This window comes from Camelus ferus, chromosome 21 (assembly GCF_009834535.1).
Source record: "Camelus ferus isolate YT-003-E chromosome 21, BCGSAC_Cfer_1.0, whole genome shotgun sequence".
NCBI lineage: Eukaryota > Metazoa > Chordata > Mammalia > Artiodactyla > Camelidae > Camelus > Camelus ferus.
The window spans coordinates 16,775,989-16,796,695 of record NC_045716.1 but is presented as its reverse complement, the minus strand read 5'-3'; the positions used below and the strand labels follow the sequence as shown (position 1 = coordinate 16,796,695).

At 42.2% G+C, this 20,707-nt stretch overlaps 1 protein-coding gene across 1 annotated transcript; it reads left to right on the top strand.

Moving 5' to 3' along the window:
* Nucleotides 1–485: 485 nt before the first annotated feature.
* HSD17B7 (hydroxysteroid 17-beta dehydrogenase 7) lies at nt 486–19,726 on the top strand. The gene is made up of 9 exons (XM_006173133.3): nt 486–732; nt 2,615–2,818; nt 5,950–6,042; nt 7,107–7,221; nt 10,305–10,499; nt 14,416–14,520; nt 15,241–15,297; nt 16,839–16,937; nt 19,390–19,726. The coding sequence occupies exons 1-9, from the start codon at nt 554–556 to the stop codon at nt 19,489–19,491; spliced, it is 1,149 nt and encodes a 382-aa protein (XP_006173195.2). The 5' UTR covers nt 486–553; the 3' UTR covers nt 19,492–19,726.
* Nucleotides 19,727–20,707: the final 981 nt, after the last annotated feature.

Sequence of the window (20,707 nt, the reverse complement as noted above, 5' to 3'; positions counted from 1 at the left end):
ATTCCACGTTTTGAAAATTGGTAATTCACGCATGATTCTACGTAAAGATCCTAATAAAAATCAATGTTCATTTTCGCGAAGATGATTTTTTCAGACGAGGAGGAGTTCTGGGACCAGAAGCTCAGCTGGTGGCCCAGTGCCCGGGTCTACACATCCAAAACAGAGTAGAAAAGTAAATAGACGATAATCCCCAAGCTTCAGTTTCTAGACCCAACCCTTTTCCCTACTATAAGGAGTTCTGCTGCAAATATCCTGAGGTCTTCCTGCGGTGCAGTGTCCATCTGAGGCGCCTGGGTACCCACCCCGAGCGTGCCACGAAACCCGCAGCCGAGCGCTCGGCTGGGAGGACACCCCCACCACCACTGCCGCCCGGCGTCCCCGGAGCGGGGCGGGGCGTGGGCGGGACACCTGCACCGCCCAGGGGCGGGGAGAGCCCGGATTGGCTCGGGCCTTGTGCGACACGCGGCTCCGCCCCTCGGCCTATCTCACTCCATCTCCGCCCCCTGCTCCTGGGACCGTTGGCTGCGTTGGAGGAGGGGCCCAGGGGGAATCGATGACGCAAGGGGCGGTGGGGCCTCGCCGGACCCTGATTGACGGGCTGAGGGGCGTGGGCGTGGCCGGGGCGAGGTCACCTGTCAAAGTCCCTCGGAGCCCGCTGTGCCAGGTGCCCGTGTGCGTGGCTTCTGAGTGCACGACGATGCGGAAAGTGGTTTTGATCACCGGGGCTAGCAGGTGAGGCCTCCTTCGCCGTCCCAGGGCCGGGGGATCCGAGGGAGCAGCAAGTAAAGGGCCAGGACGACCCGCCACCTGTCCCTGAGCTTGCCTCCGTGGGGACTCGGGCCGAGACCCCGTTCCGCTCTTCCCTGGGTTCCCCACTGCGCGAGGTACGGGGCGTGCCGGCGCCCTTGAGGTGCTCAGTAACTGGTGTTTTGAATTAACCATGACAACGGAAAGAAAAACTCGAGCGCCACCAAGAGATGAGGTCTCAGATGAACCTCTCATACCTAGGAAAAGGGCGCTTCCCACGCAGACCTCGGCCCCTTCCGTGACTGTCTCGTCACTTTTCACAGTCAGTGCCTGGCAGTTTAGTCGTGACCACGTGGCCATATCTTCTACTCCAGCTATTTTATCAATGCGGGACTTCCGCCCTCAGATAAATTTCAACCTTCATGAGCATTAGAACGGGGAGGGGGAAGAATCTCGTTCCATGTAACACAGTGCTAGACACCTAGTATACACTCTTCAGAAACTCAGAGAAAAGTGACTTTTTCCTGTTAAGGCACTGTAAGGAGGGTGTGCAAGTAACCATTACTGCAAGTGGTTAATTACTCCAGGCTTGCGCATTTGGATTCAGCCTCTTCTGTTGTCTGTTTTACTTCTCATTTGCAATTCCGTGAAGAATGTGTGGAGGGTTTAACCAAACCATTTTTCTAATTGTTGCATTTGGAGATGGGGGGTGGGGGGTGGGTTAAGACTGAGGATATGTTAAACGGCATTTGAAATTAGTTCACTTTGCAGTTATCTAGCCCTGTCCATGTTAACTAAGCCAAACCTGATAGGTGTCTGTGATGGGCAGAATTTTAGTGTGTCCTCTCCTGAGTGACTTTAACAACTGGTATGGTGCTATCTATGTTGAAGTTGCTTAAACAAGTCAGAATTGATTTTATGTGTTTGTTTCTTTTACATATATTGTCATATGTGCAATTGTATATTTATATTAAAGGCCTATTCTCAAGTGGGGATGAAGAAACTAATATATTTGATGTTCTGTGAGCAGGGCCAACAGGTTAGTGATGGTGCTAGGCTCTTTTGGGGGTTCTGACTCTGCCTGGAATCAGTTTAAGTCTTGGGAGAAAACCCATTTTCCCAGGGATTCATTGCTATTACCCAACCTGATCTGACTGCTGTCCCCATCACAATGCTTTTTCTTGTCATTTGTCCTTGACACATGTATTCATCCTTCTTCTCTTATCCTGGTACCCATCCTATATTTCCTCTTCCTATCTTCTGCTTAATCATGGTGAGTTCTTTCTCTTCCTGTTGGCTATTCAGTCATAGTAGTTAAGAGGGACTCGTACCTCCTGCCAGTTACTTATACCGCTTCCTGAAAGATTCATCCATTTCTTATCAGGAATTTCTGGTGCTTCTGATAGTGGCACTGATACCAGTTAGAGCCCTTGCCCTTGAGAAATCTAGACGATAAAGTAAAATATGCACACATGAAACCACTAATAAGATGATCTTTTCAACATTTGCTGGGATGTATTGAATCATTTTCATGAGTGTCATAATCAGTGTAGAATGAAAACCACTGGTAGGATAAGCTCTGTCTTAAAAGAAATGCTAAAGGACAACTTTCATTTGCAGTCCAGTTATTTGCATCATCAAGCTATTGCAGAATGAGAGAAACACAAGCTGGTCAGCATCCTGAGCAAGTGATTAGAGTTGGGGGGGGTTCCCCCCTTCTCTACATAATTTTTTGAGTCCTTTCTGTCCACCTGGGCTCCTGTTTAGCACTCAAGTGGACAAAATCAGACTTCTGAACCAGAGAGAAACGCCTCTCTTTGGCACCACCTCAGTTAATGCATATTCTGTCTCTGAATTGCCCTCCCAGTGGCGTTGGCCTAGCCCTCTGCAGGCGGTTGCTGAAGGAAGACGATGAGCTTCACCTGTGCTTGGCGTGCAGGAACGTAAGCAAAGCGGAGGCCGTCCGTGATGCTCTGCTGGCCTCCCACCCCGCCACTGAGGTCAGCATCGTGCAGGTGGATGTCAGCAGCCTGCCGTCGGTGTTCCGGGCCTCCAAGGAGCTCAAGCAAAGGTATGCCTCCTGTTGACAAGTTTTCTCTCATGTGTTTGTGCAACACAAGAGCTAATAAAATAAGAAGGGATAGGAAAATCTAAAAAGGAGTAGGTGAAGTGTTAAGAAGATACACTGAGGAAGTCTGTATGCAATAACTCATTATGTCTCAATACCACGTTTTCATTCTCAGCCATAGTCATGGCTGTTCCATGAAGATTAATTTGAGTTCCCTTTGACACGTGGTCAGTTGTGACGCCTTCCGTTAGTGTAACTCCTTTGATGTTTGAATGTATTGTTTGCATCTTTCCTTCACGTAAGAACTTCATTAAGTAGGTAGGGCAAGTACTAACAAGAAAATTCCCCAGGCCACTAAACATTTATTTATCCCTGGACAGTGATTGGCATGTAATAATCATTTGATAAATATTTAGTATATGGAGGAATAGAGTCCTTGGATGTATAACTGCTCAGAAAGTGTACAATAAATTACATATAGGTGCACAATACATTTTTCTGGAGAGAGAGGGTGTTTTTTTTTTAATTCTAAGAGGAATTTATGATCAAAAAGTCAGAAACCCTGCACTAGTCCATGCTGAGCCCTAGCGCTATCTGGAATCATTAATTTAGCTGATAATTTAATTAATAAGTTATTAATTAAATTTTTGTAGTTGAGGCCCTTAAGAGGCAAGAACTGCTTTATTTCCTTGGACAACAAAATGAAGTTCGATACAAACGGGAAAGGCCTTCTTGGAAAAAGCATTGGCTGAAGAATAATAGTTGGCGGATTTTTTGTATTTATTGATAGCCATTGGCAGTATCCTGGTCCAGATGCACATACTACAAAGCAAAACTTGTTTTCTTTATTCGTTTGTCTCCCTGCACCCTTAGCCCTTTGTAAATGTGGTTTCTCTCTCTTACTGCTGAGCTTCTAGAATTTTCTGCCACGTTATCTTCCTAAAAACAGCTTTTCTAGGTTCCACATCTCTTACTCTTCCCTAACTTGTCTCCAGATCTGTGAAACTGTAGTTATTGTCCCTATTGGGTTAAAACCCTTCAAGTCAGGAGAGAGGTTAGGAGTTTCAGGTCATGTTTGCAGGCTTTCCCCAAACCTTCTCAGCCAGTTGGCTCTCTCATCTGTTTTGTATAGATTTAATTATATTTCCTTATTTACCATAAAAGAACCTTTATCCTCAGTTCATAATAGCCCATTTCAGTGCAGTTACCTCTTGAGATTTAAAGTGGTATCATTCATAGTATTGACTATGCTCAATTGCCTTCAAAGTTTCAAGATACTTAGTTATTACAGTTTTAGTAATTTAGTATTTAGCAAGATATTTAGTAATTTAGCCAAAATTTAAGGTAGTGAGGCTGTGGGGGAGAAGGGAGCACTAAGATAATGAGTTGTTCCAGCTGCCTGTCGGCATGTAAGTGCAGCTTTGATGTATTTATTTAATCTTCAAAACAGCTCTCTTTGAGATGGTGGTATTATTCAAATTTAGGAAATGGTGGTTGTAGTAATATTCACAAATTTGTGAATATGTGTCAGTGCCCAGATAGATCTCTTGCTTATATGAAAGATCTTCTGCATTTAATGGTCCAAATACCTTCAATTATAGACCTAAAGTTAGAGCTGAAGAGAACTTGAGAAGGAGCCTTTCCAATTGGCTAAAGCAGCACCATTCCTGACAACTCGTCTTTCCACCTGTGATCCTCCCTTCTATTAGCTACGTGCTGATGGAAACGAATAAGAAATAGTGGCTCTGTTATATCCAGAATAGAGGAATTGTGTCAATCATTTAAGCTTTGAGAGCAGTAAGTATGCCATTTTACTGCGACCAGACCTTAATTTGGAAATTTGCAATTTGCAATTTGCACTGTTTGCTAAACATTTCCTCTCCATTCCCAGCCAAAGGTGTTAATATTCTTAGATAAAAGTTTGCAGATTAGATAATGGAACAACTAACAACAGTGGACCTGCACTGTTTTTGTGGCACTTACATGGATAACCTGACAGTTTATAATTAGTCACGTGGTTGTTGATTACTTATAGGATGATCAAGAAGTCTGTGTGATCTGTATTGGTAACCACTATGATTCTAAGCTGCCAGCTTTAGAAGCTGTGGCCCGTATTGTCCTGGGCTATACAGAGAACATGGGGATGTGTGGTGTATAGAATTCTAGGAGACGTTTTGAATATTCATGGTGTCTGTATTATAAGAGCAGGCAGGCACTACTTGTCTTGAACCCAGTTCAAAAGGGATACACCTACATAAGGCTTATGCAGGTGAAAAAGCTTTCTCAAGTCAGCGTTTTCACAGTTCTCTCCATGGCAAATCTCCTGGAGCAAGCCTGTCAAGAGTATTTTATCCCTATTCAGCTTCTAAAACTTGTTGTATTCTTGTGAGCTTTCATCATTTTAGGACACAGAGCGTGGCCATGAACAAGGAAAGGTTTCCGCATGGATCAGATGCTTTAGCAGATATCTGTTGATTCTTATTTTGTGGTTGGCTTTATTCCTTTGATAACCATGTAAGTGTAAAAAGCTATAGCTCTAAACTGCTCATAGAAAGAATGAACAGTACATATATGTAAATTTTAAAACAGTTTTATCTCTCAGTGAGTTACATTTCCTAGAATAAACTTTGCTTACCCCCCTAAATAAATAAATAAATAAAAGCACATGGAAAAAAATTTAAAAGATATCTTGGCATTCAGATTCTAGCATTCATGGGTTAGATAAGGTGAATATCAATATTATATAAATTTTGCTTGTCACTGAGGGAAGGTGGGAATCTAAAAACAAAACAAAAAAAACCCCAAAACTTTCTAAGACCAGGAGAGTGGGTTCAGTGGACAGAAAGTTACCACAGTGCCTTCTTGGGAGGACTAAGCTGGAAGGAGTTGATCAGAGAGGATTTGACTTCAAAGCCCTTTATAGCTCTCCAGATTCTGTTTGAAGCCACCATCCAAGAAAGAATATTCAAATGTTTACCACGGCTAAAGAAGAACTGTTGAGAAGGTAACACTGATGCTTTCACGTGCTGTGGCCAGCTTTTTGGTTCAGAAAGTACTTTCTGTCCTGCATAGGCCTTCTTCATCCTAGTCACTTCAGAGATAACTAACAGTCTTTTATTGGTTTTTCCTTACAGGTTTCAGAGATTAGACTATGTATATCTAAATGCTGGGATCATGCCCAACCCACGCCTAAACATCAAAGCACTTTTCCGTGGCCTCTTTTCAAGGTAATTTCCATCTTGAAGATGGACTGATTGGAAGAAAGGTGTTTATTTTTCTGCCTTGTTCTGCCCCCAGTATGTTAAGCGGAGGGGATGAAGAGGTGTTGAGAAAACTGAAGACAGGAAGGAAGTGTTGCAGCCACGAGATGAAACAAAAGCATTCATCTTTTGTGCCGCATGCGCTGGGTCTCATGGTGTCCTGGGCCCCAGCACATGCCAAGGGGCTGTCTGAATGTGCCGATTAGCAAGAGCATTCATTTCAGAACTAGGCAGAGTCGTCGGTGAGACTCTCGTACCCAGGAAGGTGACTTTAGAAGCAATTCCCTGCTGTTTGCCAGGTGTTTTCACCAGTGGGCTGGGAAAACGCACAGAACTAAATACCTTCCTGGGACATTCTCCATACGCATTGGTATAGTGGCTTCCAAAGATGTTTAACCGCAACCTACAGTAAGGAAACATCTTATTTTATGACCCAGTATACATATTCGTAAATAGATATTCTTTTACTGCTTGCTTCTTCCTAGACTGCTACTTCTGTTTTACCTCTCTGCCCTTAAACACACACACTTCCACACACAAACTCTCACACTACTCTTGACCTGCTACATTGATCTTGCAACAAACCACCATATTAGTATGTTCAATGCCTCAAGAATTCTCAATAATAAAACAGCCCTGTTTAACTTTGTTCAGCAGTTAAACATCCATTTGTGCCAGGGAAGACTTTTTCTTCTTGGCATAGCCATTAATCCCCCAGGGAAGTTTACTTGTAACCTGATTTGGAAAGAGGTGAAGGGAGTTTTTGGCAGGTTTTGGAGAGGCTGAAGTTCCTATTGGTGGTATGAGCTGTAAGTATGTGAGTCCTTCTGTGAATTGGGGGTAAGGCAGCATTTTAAAATTCGACTCAATACGCACAATAGCCCAGTCTGAGAAGTAAGTATTTTTATTCCTGTTATTATAGAGTCAAGAAAAAATGTAGTTTGGGGGTGGGGGAGAGCAGGAAGGGGTGTTTCTTTCGTATCTTCAGTTAAAGAAGCTTTAAAAAGTCATGCAATTGTCTTCTGTTTCAGAAAGGTGATTCATATGTTCTCCACAGCAGAAGGACTGCTGACCCAGAATGATAAGATCACTGCCGATGGGCTCCAGGAGGTGTTTGAAACCAATGTCTTTGGCCACTTTATCCTGGTAAGAGGGCTTTGGGGTTAATAAGTCAACACTGAGAGCTATGATCCTAAACCCTTGCACAGATACATCACTGTGCTATTTCGTTACGCTCATTAGTTTATGGCTAGCATTAAATCTTTGAGTGTTTCAATAGAATGATCGCAGTACTCTTTGAAAACACTGCTTCCCTAAAGCAGCCTATGAATACACTTTTTTCTTTTGACATCAACTTTAGAGAATGGAGAGAAATTAAGAAATAGACACACAAGCAGCTTCAGAAACAAGGTCCAGAATTGCGAAAGTGCCCCAGTCCTGTTCTCAGTAGTCTCTGAAACTGGGCTTGGCGTCAGATAGGATGGGGTCATAGGCAAGCCATGAATAAACAATACTTCATAGTTAATCTTTTATTATCTTGATTTGTGATTTTTTTAAGCATCCAGACTTGGGTGTTGCAATTCCAGACATACCTAGAAAGCTGCGCCAGGGATGGGCAGATTGTCTGGGTGGTTCTGTGCTCTTGCCTCAGGTTTAATCTCATAGCACAGCTTTAACTTCTAGATTAAGTAATGCCCAACTCTGCTGCCAGTTGCTTATAATTCCTTGATGTGGGACGAACTCCTTCTGATGCTGGGTTTGTGGGCAGAGAACCTGTATCTCTGACACTTTCATATTCACAATCACTTTTTCTCCCCTTAAGCCTACTTTCCCTCAAAATTGGATCTCCTTGAGGACTAGCCTATATTTACAGTAATTTAAGATATACATAAACACTGAAATATTGTGAAACCATTAAAATAAATGAGGTAAATATTTTGCATCTACATGGGACAGCCTCCACTATTTATTGTTGAAGAAATAGCAGGTTGTAATATGTATAGTGTGATCTCATTTGTATAAACAAACAGAAAAATACATATCTTTACATTTTGCACATATATGTATATACTATTTCTAGAATGATACAAATGAAATTGGGAACAGTGGTTGCCTTTGATGAACTGGGGTGCTAGGATGTCAAGGACGAGTGGGAGATTTGTGTTTTATTTTATATCCTTTAGCACTTAAAAAAAATGTGGTATTACCTTTTCATTGACAAAAGTCAGTTAAAATATAGTCAGGATGGGATTGAATTCTTACCTAGTCATGTTTTATAACTCTGCAGAGATCCATTATCTAATATTTCCTTTATCTTTTTATAATACTCTCCTCTTTCTTTGCCCTCTTTTTGAATTATTAAATTAATTGGCAATGATCAAGGAGAAGTTAATTGTTACTACTGACAGATTGTAGTTGTTAAGAAAATATAGTTGGGTAAACTGGGTTGGGGGAATGGCAGAGGGGAGCTGAGGCTGTAGGCACGGCTATCACAGGTCTCCTGGTGACGTGACTGGCCCTTGTGTATCCTTCTGTAGGGAGGCATGTCAGCAGGGATTTGGGGACTGATTTATCACATAAAGTAATAGGAAGCCTTATGATGCCTTCCACTGTCTTCAAATTAAGTTTTCGGAATCTTACCCACTTTTTATGGAAAACAGACTTAGATTCTAGGTCCAGGTGTAAATGCATTATCTAAATGGACCCACCACCATATTGATACATTACTATCTTTTTTTAAATTAAACATTTGCTCTATTTTTTTGTTGGATCATGCACTATCTCCCAATTACAATTAGATTTGTTTTATGCCTTCCAAACATTAGCGCACTCAGCATCACCTTACCAATAACCGACTATAAATCAAACTAGGTCACAGTGGTTATGTCCACATCTAGATTGTTAGGGTGATCAGGAACTCATGTGTGTTTGCTTTAGGTTTTAATTCTTGGTTATATCTCCAGATATGAAAGAGCTGAGACATTACTATTGACGAAAGCCCATACTTTATTCACATTTCTTCAGTTTTTCTAACGTCCTTTTTCAGTTCCAGCATCCCATCTAGGGAACCACCTTACAGTCAGCAGTCAGATTTCTTCAGGCTCTTCTCGGTTGTGATAGTTTCTCACACTTGCCTTGTTTTTGGTGACCTTGACAGTTTTGGGATGACTGCTCAGGTATTTTGTAGATGGCCCCTTGATTGGGCTTGGTCTGTTTTTCTCATGGTTAGAGTTGAGTTAGAGCTGTGTTTTGGGGAGGAAGACCACAGAGGTCAAGTTCCATTCTCAACACATCGTGTCAAGAGTGTACACCATCAGTAGGACTTACCAGTGTTGGTGCTATCTTTGCTCCCCTGACTCGAGGTAGCATTTGTCAGGTCTTTTCCATTGTTAAGGTTTTCATTCCCCCTTTACATTCTGTACTCTTTGGAAGACAGTTACTATGTGTAGCCCACATCTCAGGGGTTGTGCTTGACCTCCTTAAGGGTGGAGTAGCTACATAAATTATTTGGAATTCTTCTGCAAGGGAGATTTGTCTCTTCTGCATTGAATTCATTGCTCAATCATTTATGTATTGGTCAATTATACCTCAATATAGCTGAAAAAATAGTCTGTTATATCTGTATGGACTCATGGATATGTTTTTTCTACTTTGAACTATAAATACTACTTTATTTTCTTGCTCAAGTTATTTTAGGTTGGGCCAGTGGGATCTCTTGCAGTTGGCACCTGTATATTTCTGACATACCCTCCTCAGTATGACTTTCTGTTTTGTTTTGATCATGTCCTTTCTGGCAGCCCAAGGTGTTTCAGGCTCATTTGTGTATTTCCTGCCCCAGTCTCAGATGCAGCCATTTCTCTGTTTCCTTTTATTGGAGAAGGGTATTAGAAACTGAGATCTGGGTGCACAGTGCTGTTGAGATAGCATTTGCTTCTAGGCCCTCTCAGCTAACAGAGCAAGGACACTCACATGTGCACACTGACCTATTTATGCATAAATATCTATAAATATTTTATGTGTAACCACCTGTGTCTCTATTAAGGTAAATGTGTCTAACTCTAACCCATCATCGTGTGGGTCAGTCTAGCCTCCTTCTCTAGCGTATCTGTCATGTCCCACTCTTAACAATGGCACACTCATAGTGTACATTCATAGTGGTTTCAAAATGGTTATCTTTATGCCCCTGGTATAATTGGGTACATTTCTGTTTCTTTTTTCCCCTCATTCAGCTTCAGGAGCTGGAATCTCTCCTGTGTCACAGTGACCGTCCATCTCGGCTCATCTGGACCTCATCTCGCAATGCGAAGAAGTCGAATTTCAGCCTTGAAGACATCCAGCACAGCAGGGGCCAGGAGCCCTACAGCTCTTCCAAATATGCTATTGACCTTCTGAGCGTGGCTTTGAACAGGAAATTCAACCAGCAGGTGAGGCCTGGCTCAGGGATGTAGGAATGGCAGGGCAAGGGTTTCACTACCACAGTTGACTTCCTAGTAAGATGGCCGGCTTTCTAATAGCTGTTGCAATTTAGAAGGTGGCATATTGTGTCTTGAGCAGTATTGCTGTGAGGACAAGATAAGACATGACTAAGATTGATAGTTGTTGCAAATGAAAGTTTTAGGGCAGAGATAATTCGCTCCTGACATTTGAGAGGTATATGGCATTTAGTCCTTTGACATTTACAATAATTATTGAAAGATGTGTAGTTTTATTGCTATTTTGAACTTAGTTTTCCAGTTGATTTGGTATTTCCTCTTTGTTCCTTTCTTTTTCTTTTTGTGGTTTGATCATTTTCTTTTGTATTATCTTGGTTTCTTTTTTGTTTTTGTGGCTCTGTTTTGTGTTTTGATTTGTGGTCACCCTGTTTTTCAAGTATATTAACCCATTACTACATCTGTTTGCTTTAAACTGATAGTCATATAAGCTCAAAAACATCCCAAAAAGAATGAAAAAAGGGAAAAAAAACTATATTTTCTTGCTTCCCCTCTCCCACCTTTAATGATTTTGATGTCCTCTTTTCCAGGAGAAAGGGGATGGGGAAGGGATAAATTTGGGAGTTTGAGATTTGCAAATGTTAGCCACTATAAATAAAAATAGATTAAAAAAATTTTCTTCTGTATAGCACAAGGAACTATATTCAATGTCTTGTAATAACCTTTAATGAAAAAGAATATGAAAACAAATACATGTATGTATATGCATGACTGGGATGTTGTGCTGTACACAAGAAATGGACACATTGTAACTGACTGTACTTCAATTAAAAAAAAGTATATGGGGGGTTCATTCCCTATTCTGTAGCTCTCCAAGAGCTATAATTTAGGTTAACACTACCAACAGTCCCAACAGCCACTGTTAAGCCACTATGTTAATTAAAACATAGTGACTTGCTATGTTTTAGGTGCTGTACTTTTCATCTGTGTGTGTCATGTGACACCTTTCCCATCACAGTGAAGTTGGTCTCAGTATTCCCATTTTCACATGAGGACACTAAAGTCTGGGACCAGTAAGTCATTTACCCAGAAGTTACACAACACCCATAAACAGTAGCGTGGAGAGTTGAGCCCAAGGCTGTCTGACTTTATAGCTTGGACTTGTCCCACTACCCCATGCTGTCACACTGGATGTCACAGCACAACCAGCAGTTAGAAAGCCTTCTGGGCAGTGGTGGTCTTTGGTGAGACTGCAGGGCTTTGTCTCCGAGAGGACCCCGGGTTTAGAGGGTGTTCCTTCGGAGAAAGCAGCCCTTGTCGGTCATGCTGGCTCCTTGTGGCCTCTGTGGTCTGGAACTTAACTGCTTCTTTGTAGGTCTCTCTTGCCCTGGGTCTAAAATCTTAACTGGAAATCTCCAGTCTTTCCCATGGGCATTTTCCTTTGTTTGCTTTGCCTGTGTTGTTTGAGGGTAGAACCTTGGGGAAATTTAATTCTGCTAATATTTACGAAAGACTTACCATGTTTAGGGAATTGGGCCAGGCGTAGAATCGAGGAGGAAGGAAAGTAAAAAGACCATGAAGAAGCTATCTGCCCTTAAGGGACCTTCTTTGATCGTGCATTAGCTACAGCAATCTAAATCTTATGTAATGGTCTCGACCTAGTTTATTCTGGAATGGGGACCTTTATCAGATGGAATTCTGGTTCTGAGATCTGACTCTTAGAATCATGCCTCTTAGTGAAGAGGGTGGGGTAAAAGTAGACTCTGAGAGCATATTCTCTAGAATCCCAGCCCTGCCTCCAGCTTTGTAAGCTTGGACAAGTTATTTAATTTCCCTGTGCTTCAGTTTCCTCATCTGAAAAACAGGGATGATGATCGTGCCTGCCTCGTAGATTTGTTGGAAGGGATGCTTGAGGGGACTGGTATGTGGTGGTCCCAGCAGTGCTTAGTGCTCAGAATGTGCAAGTGTGTGTGTGTGCGTGTGTGTGCACACCTGTGGTGCAGATGGGTGGGGGGTGTGCTATGTATGTGCATATGTGTGGGTGTGCATTTCCACATGCACATGTGTGGGTTTGGTGGGTGTGTGTACATGTGCATGAATGTGATTGAATACGTGGTATGTGTGCATGGGTGTAGATGTCTGTGGGCATATGGTCTGTGCATGTGTGTGCATGTGCTTATGTGTGTTTGTGTGTTGGCCATTGTTTGTTGTTGTCATTATTATTACTTGAGCTCAGTGTGTTGGTCCAATTGTGAGTTTCCGTCTGAGGTTTCTTGAGATGTTTAAAAACTTAACACAACTGCTTGTCCTCTGGAAACTTCCTGTTAGGGGTAAGGTCAGAGTGCATGAGCTTCTTTTTTCATATAAATAAAGCTCTGGGATTTTACTTGTCTCAATTGTCAAGTAAGTTTTGGGATTTTACCTTTTACAAAAAAGGGAGATTTAGTGAATGCTGCTGCCTCCTAAAATCTGTGTGATTGGCTTTGGAGCCCATGATTTTTCCTCCTTGAAGAGAGAAGTAGATAAGAAAGAACTACATCCCTTTGAAGCCTTGTTTACTAGAAAGGTAGTCTGGTCCACATCGGCTACCTGATAGAGTTTAACCATCATCCATGAATGACCCCTCACACAAATCTTACGGAAATACTTACAGCGCTCACACTCATTGCATATGATTACATCTGTGGAAGGGCTGTAATCCTGGATAAGACAGCCTCCCTGCTTGTTTTAGTTGCTCAATGTCAGAAAGTCATATGTGTTGCAAACCCTGGATTTTAGTTCACAGACGCCATCATTTAGAGCTGAATAGGCTATAACTGTTCCGGGCTAGTTCCCAGAAAAAAACTTTTCCTTAGTCTGTCTTAGGGGCAAAATATGTTACTCTCTTGGGGAGAATTATTTTATCTCTGGGGCTCCTGACTCTTTTCAGAGGACTGTCGGTGAATCAGGGGGACTCTTGGGGGCTGGACTGTCTGCGTCAGGTACCGCCAGGCCCCGGAGACACTGAGTGAAGGATGAAGAGCTTCCAGTGTCGGATGCTCGGGGTGCTCTCTGTGCACCGAACTGTCCGTGTTACACTGGCACTTTCTATTTTTCGTTTAAAAGAAAAAAAAAATAAGATTGAAAGCAACAAAAATATGAGTTAAAATAGTCAATGTCAAAATAAGGTAAAATGTAGTAAAAATGAGACCAGTTAAGCTAGTAAAATAAATCGCAGTGCTCCGAGCATTACTGGAGACCGCCCAGGGCCCTTTCTGTTATTCATACGTGCTCCGTGTTAACTGGAGCTCTCTTTACAAGCAGATCTTCCTACAATGAAGAGTCCTAGGCTAAGCACCTGATTTAGAGCAGTTGCAGGGGATCTTTGTGGAACCACACAGCCCTCCGCTCCTCTCTGATCTGGCAGCTCCCACCTCACGCTAGAGAGATGCGTCTTACGTACCTGCAGGGAAACAGAGACACACTTGAGGTTATTTTCCAGATAAGAAATTTCGTGAAGGCAAAGACTGTACTGGGTGTGTCTTTTTTTTTTTTTTTTAATCTCCACTGCTTATTACGATTGGCCAACTGCTCTTCATTTAAGCCAGTAACATGGAAAACTCAGGGAGCCAGGTTCTACTTTTCTCATCCAGCTTCAAGCCTGGTTATTCTCTGTGCTGTAAGTTTCTTGAAACTAGAGACTTCATCTTGCTGTTTTTTGCAGCCTGAGTGCCTCTCATGGTGAGTTCTCAGTACGTGATTCTTAAATGGAAAGGGACCACCCAGCTTCGAGGACAGCCTAGAGCACAAATCCTTGATACCCTGGCTCCCTGGCTCATTCGTGTATCTTTTTTAATTAACTAGCATATAGCTGGACTCAGTCAATGTATGTTGAATTAAAATCGATTGCTACCCCTCTCTGTGCTCCCAGGGTCTGTATTCCAGTGTGGTGTGCCCAGGTACGATGCTAACCAACATAACGTATGGGATTCTACCTCCCTTAATATGGACACTGATCATGCCAATCATATGGCTGGTAAGTGATGAGTACTTCTTTTCTTGGTTGACTTCAGTTGTTCTAGTTGGCACCCAAAAGACGTGTTTAAGGGTTGGGAAATGATTTTAAAAAATTTAAGAAACCTGAAGGTGGCAGAGTTCCATTTCGCTCAAAGGTTTTGAAGTTTCTTAATAAGTGACCTTTGCTTCATACTACCTGATATTCCCACTGCAACACCATATGAGTGTCCACATTTCTTTAAGGAAATGTCTCTTTGATCATGCACCATAGGTCCCAAGAGTTCTATGATTATATAATTTTGGGAAACTTGTGTGCATTAAATGTTTCCAAGAAGGGTATGATGGTGCATCATATGATCACAGAATTGTGTTTTTGCTTGTTCGTTTTGTTTGGTATTCTGAGCATCTTGTAGGACCAGTGTCCCTCCAGCACACATAAGAAAATGCTGCTTTTAGGAAATGACCCTCCCTTGCAGAGCTCGGGGAAAAAATACCCGTCCATTATGGCAGGCATAGAAGAAAGATGAGAAGGAAATACACCTTCATGTTAAAAGTGGTTGACTTGAAGTGATGGAGATTAAGTGACATTTATTTTTTTAGATTTCTTTAATTTTTGAAACTGGAAAAAACTGCTGTATGGTAAGAAATGCAGGTTGTCTGTCTTAGTATGTAAATGAGTAATGCTCTGGTGACTCTGCTCTAAACTGCCACAAAATGACTGTTGTTTTCTCTTTCTCAGCTTCGCTTTTTTGCAAACGCCTTCACTTTGACACCAGACAATGGAACAGAAGCACTGGTATGTTACTAGAGTTTCAAAATCTTGCATTCACTTTGCAGACGTAAATTGTCAGTTCAATGGTTTAGAAACAATCTCAGCAGAAAAAGGAACAAGCTGTGAATAATCAGAGTCCTGTCTAGGGTTAAGGTGTTAGGAGTGAACTTTGAGGGGTTAGTATCTTTCATGGCGCCGGACACCATGCTTGTGGGGACAGCACTTCTGTAGGAGCAAGGTACACCAGCAGCCAGAGGAGAGCAGTGCAGTGGACGGCTGCCAGGGGCAGGCAAAGCAAGGGGGTGGCTGGGCGGTCAGTGCGAGATTCCCCGTGGAAAAGGTGTGTTTTGCGAGTCAAGATTAGTGGCAACCAAGTCCAGCTCCATTTCCTTATGTGAAGATTCTCTTTCCTCTGTTACTGTGGGAGAAGCAGGTTGTTACTTTGTTAGAATGGGCAAAGGACATGAACAGAGAGTTTTTAAACTGTTTTCATCGTATGAAAAGATGTCCAGTCTTACTCATACTAAGAGAAATGCAAATTAACATTATAATAAAAAACTATTTTTCAACTCTGATTAGCAAAGATTAGAAAGCTTGACAATATACTGTTTTGTCAGGGGTCTAAGGAAATAAGCTGTCTTTTCCTTGCTGGGGGAGAGTAGGTTGATACAGCCTCTGTCAAGGACTGGCGAGATTGCTCAAAATAATAAACACACATACCCTTAATCCAGTAATTGCATCTTTGGGATTTTATCTTATAGATGTACCAAGAGTTACATGGAATGATATATTTATCATTCATCACAGTGAGGTTTGTAATAGCAAAGACTGGGAACAGCCTCTATGTCCATCAGTTGGAAACTGATTATATAAATGTTGGTACCTCCATGAAAGTGAATGCTGTGCCACTTTGAAAAAGCAGGAAACAACTCCTGATATACTGATTTGAAAATATCTCCAGGGCCTGCTGCTCAAGTGAAAAAATGCAAAGTGTGAAATAGTGTGTACATTTTGCTTCTATTTGCATAGAAGAAACAAATGGATATATTTTTAAGCAAATAGATTTTCTTTGGAAGAATACACAAAATACCAGCGAGAGTGCTTGCTTCCAGAGAGAACAGCTAGGTGGCTGGGGAACTGGGGAGGGAGGAAGACTTACTTTGTACCATGTACGTCTTCTGAAATGTTGTACATGTGCATGCTTATCTGTTAATGAAATGAAATATTACATCAGCGACCTGCACTTTACTGTAGCATGAGGTGAGTATCCATGCTGAGTAAGCTCAAGTTCACATGCCATGGATTTTAATTTGAGGATTAAGGAAGAGACAGCTAAAATATGGGGGGGTGCTTTAAACAATTTTTCATTGGCTACTGTTAATTTTAAGCAGGCTGCCCTGCTTTCTTCCTTCAAATTACAGCAGTGGTTGGTAAAGACATCACAATTAGCTGATGTTATTCAGTTTTAGAACTGGGGGCTCCGTGAAATGCAGATGGTGAATCCCTTCCAGCCTCACTCACCCCGGGCAGAAGAGAAGAATCACTGACACCCTCTTCCTTTCCAGGTCTGGCTTTTCCACCAAAAGCCTGAGTCTCTCAATCCTCTGGTGAAATATCTGAGCGCCACCAACGGTTTTGGAAGCAATTATGTGACGTCGAGAAAGGTGAATCTGATTCCTCCGTTTCGCTGAAGAGGTTTGCAGCTAGGCTGAGGGACAGGTCGCTGGGTTCCTGACCAGCCCCACCAGCCACCCAGCTGCTCATCCCCGGGTCTTCCCTCTCTGCTCGCTGGCATCGCAGTGGTCTGTTTTCACGTCTGCCTGCCCTCTCCTGCCTCTCCATGCCTTCTCTCCACCCAAACTGCTCTCACCCTTCTTCTTTCTACTGATTGATTTCTCCTCTTTATCCTGAAGATCTCAGCCTCTTGTGACCTTTTGCATTAGATCAGATGCCTCTGTGCTAGGCTTTTTTGACCTCTTGTGCCATTTCTGCACAGAATTCATTCACCATCGGCTCCCCTGTCTGAGTCTAAACTCTGCGAGGAGGAGGAGTGCACCGCCTTTCCTATCACGTTGCCTTGCCCATGACAGGTGCTCAGTGAATGTGTTGCAAGTTGGATGAAATAAAACATGTCTTTCTGAGCGAAGTTAGCTTCTCTTTGAGAGTTCAGTTCTGCTTGTGACGATGATAAGCTTTAATAGATTAGTGTTTTGAAGAGGCAGGGGATGGAATCTGGGGGAAAACAAAATGAGTGCTGTGTTTTTTAGACTCTGTGTAATCCTCCAAAAAGAACTTTAACATAGTCACATATTAGAAAATGAGAAAGTTTATTTTGACCCTGTAAGAATTAATTTTGTTGCATTTTTGTTATGAGGAAGGTTTATTTCAGCCTGTCATTTTTCACTGCCTAGCTTACTGTGAGGAAGCATTGGCATGAAAGGTTTAGATCGAAGCAAATATGTTATCTCAGCAAAGTCATCGAGGTAATGGGCAGTAATCCTGTCTGTGTCAGTAGCTTGAGGTCTAAGGGGAACCATGCTCTCTGCTTCGCGTGGTGTGTGCTTACTAAAAATGAAACTGTGACCCTCCGGTGTTTTCTAAAGTATGTTCCATGGGATGCTAGTTCCTTGAGAAGATTTGCAAAAAGCAGTTTGTCAGGCAGCTAAGTTTGAGAAAATTGTATTCCCTTTTTTCAGAGATGTGCACAGTGCACATTAGCCCAGTAAAGGCTTTGAGAAGTTGACACGGTTAAGAAATATGCATGATGTATTTCATCCTGGTGTTTCCAAGTTGTTCTTGATTGTATGGCTTTTTTTTCCTCTTCGGGTTTTACATAACACTTAACAACATCCCAAAGAACACACTTTGGGAACTCTTTCACAAACTAATAACCTTATTTTCAGGCCCTGAGAGTTTGTTTGAACTTACTATCTATTGGTCTCAAAGGAATGATTTGTTTACAAGGCGAGAAAATGTTTAATTTTATAAACTGAAGTATTTTATTAGCATCTATGGAAATACATTGCAGAAAGTGTTTCAGCCTTTGATTAACTTGGGGAAGTCAGTTTTCTGCTCTGTTAAAAGGTTGGGTTGACTAAAGAGATCTCTAATGCCTCTTCCAGTTAAAATATGAAAAAAACCTCTAACATGATTGAATGAATATAAATGTTATGTCCAAAATAATTGTAAAGTTTTCTTTAGCGTTTAGCTTTTTAGCTCTGTAAAGGAAAAGCTTTTGTTTTGGGGGTTTATGCTCTGTGTTGATATGAAAAGACATATCACTTTATAGGGGCTGAGAGAAGTTTTCATTTTCATTCAATGTATCAGTTAAAATGAGATTCTCTTCATAAAACAGAAGAATAAGATAATAGTGGATTAAACAAGATAAAAGCTTAGATTTCTCACACGCAGGTTGAAGAGAGGCAGCCTCGGGCTGGTCTGGCAGCTTCGCAAATTGTCAGGGTCCCAGATTCCTTTTATTACCACCCACCATCCTTAAGGCATGGCCCTCATCCTCACAGCTCAAGGAAGCAATATGGAAGGGGGGAAGGGGTGCCCCACTCCTTCTGAGGATACTCCTGCGTGGTGCCACACGACACTTCCAATTATGTCTCATTGGCCAGAACGTAGTCACCCACAAGCTTCAGTGAAGGCTGGAAATGTCATCTTTTCATCTGGAGGCTGGTGAGCTCAGCTAAGATCAGGGCTCTTTTACTAAAGAAGATGAATATTAGGAGGTAGATAGCAGTTGGAATTTTTAAAAACTGTTGATTTTTCTCTTTTGTCCTTTCTTTTGTCACAGATGGTTGGTGTCTTCTGTTACTAGGTACATAGGAGTTAGGGGAAACAGCAAAACTCAGCTCTTCCAGTCTTGCTATTTAAGGGAAAAGTAGGTAGACGCGTTGAATGCTGGAGTCTGGACTGAGAGTTAGCGTGTCCTCAGGATTCTGTCCTCAGGCTTCCCCACAGGGCAGCCACTACAGCCCTTTCCAACTGCCCCTCCCCTGACTCTCCCCATCCCTGGTTCTCTTACATACGTTAAATGGCTTCTTACATTCAAACACTGTTTGTTTCATTTTTCCTTTCAATTCATCCCTATCTTTGCTTCTTTTCCAGATGGACCTAGATGAAGACATTGCTGAAAAGTTTTACCAAAACCTATTGGAACTGGAAAAGCGTATTAGGGTCACCATTCAAAAAACTGATAACCAGAGCTGACAGTGCCGCTCTCTGAAATGTTTCATGCCTTCTGTGGGTTCTGGAGCACATGGGTTTCCACTGGGTTGGATGACATGCATTTGTGGTAAATGGAACTATAATTTTCCCTTTTCCTTCATTTCAGAATCACCTCTAATACTGTATGTGTGTGTGCACATGAGAAAAAGATCAATAAAATATTCATTGGATATTCTTAAGAATGGTGTCACATCAGCATTGTGATAGAGTCACTCAACCGAGTATCTTTTTATTTGTTCTGACAACTGGAGCCCTACACTTCATGGGATTATTACCAGATGGGTCGACCAAACCCACGCTGGGGTCCTAGCCTAGGCCGAGACTCCTTATGTCAGCCAGGCAGGTTCTTTTTCCCATCAGAATCATGCAGCCAAAAATGAAGCCCACGCTGAGACTGGAAGAGCACAAGCTTTATTCAACAGCCAGAGAATGGAGACGGGGGAACCTAGTTCACAAGTCAACTGCTCAACCCAACTTGGGAGGAGACACCAAGTATATAGGAGGGTTGAGGGGAAAGGGAGGGAACTGGAAAGTGTGGGAAGAATAGTCATGAGTTATCCCAGAACAGGGGTCTGGTTTGGACCTGGAACTGACGCAGCTCTCCTTTCCAGTCCTTGTGCAGGCTTTTCTGGTTTTTGTCATGGCAGTCACCAGCGGTCATGCTGCTGGTGGGTGTGTCATTTAGCATGCGAATGGAGTACAGTGAGTGTACCATGAGGTGCAAGGTCCACTGGAAATCAGATCTTCTGCCATCTTGGGTCTAGTTGGTTCCAAATGATACTTTTTTTTTCCCCCCTCTTTGCAGTTTCCTCCTGAAACTTAGATAAGAGTGGTTTCTATTTGAGGAAGGGTCAGGGTATGATCCTGGGACAATAGCCTTGGTAACAAATCCCCTCTTTCCTTTTTACTGTTCCTCATTCTTTTTTTTTTTTTTTTTAACAACTTTATTGTGGTATAACTTCTGTACAGTAAAGTATACATATTTCAGGTGTACAATTTGATGAATGAACTTTGAAAGATCTATGCATCTATTAAACCACCACCACAATCAAGATGCCTAATATTTTCATCACTCCCCAAGGGAGGATGTGCCCATGAGAGGGAGCTGTGAAAGAGGGAAGGTTCTGTCACCTGGGAAATTAGAAAGGAGCTTCAGAGGCACAGAGGAGCAGAGACAGAGCAACTGTCCAGCAGTAGC

Excerpts from the sequence above, each read along its gene's own strand:
- HSD17B7 (XM_006173133.3), top strand. The coding sequence starts at position 554 with ATGACGCAAGGGGCGGTGGGGCCTCGCCGGACCCTGATTGACGGGCTG. Across the intron at positions 7,222-10,304 it reads TCTTTGGCCACTTTATCCTG|CTTCAGGAGCTGGAATCTCT; the intron begins GTAAGAGGGCTT and ends CCCCTCATTCAG. Across the intron at positions 15,298-16,838 it reads ACAATGGAACAGAAGCACTG|GTCTGGCTTTTCCACCAAAA; the intron begins GTATGTTACTAG and ends CTTCCTTTCCAG.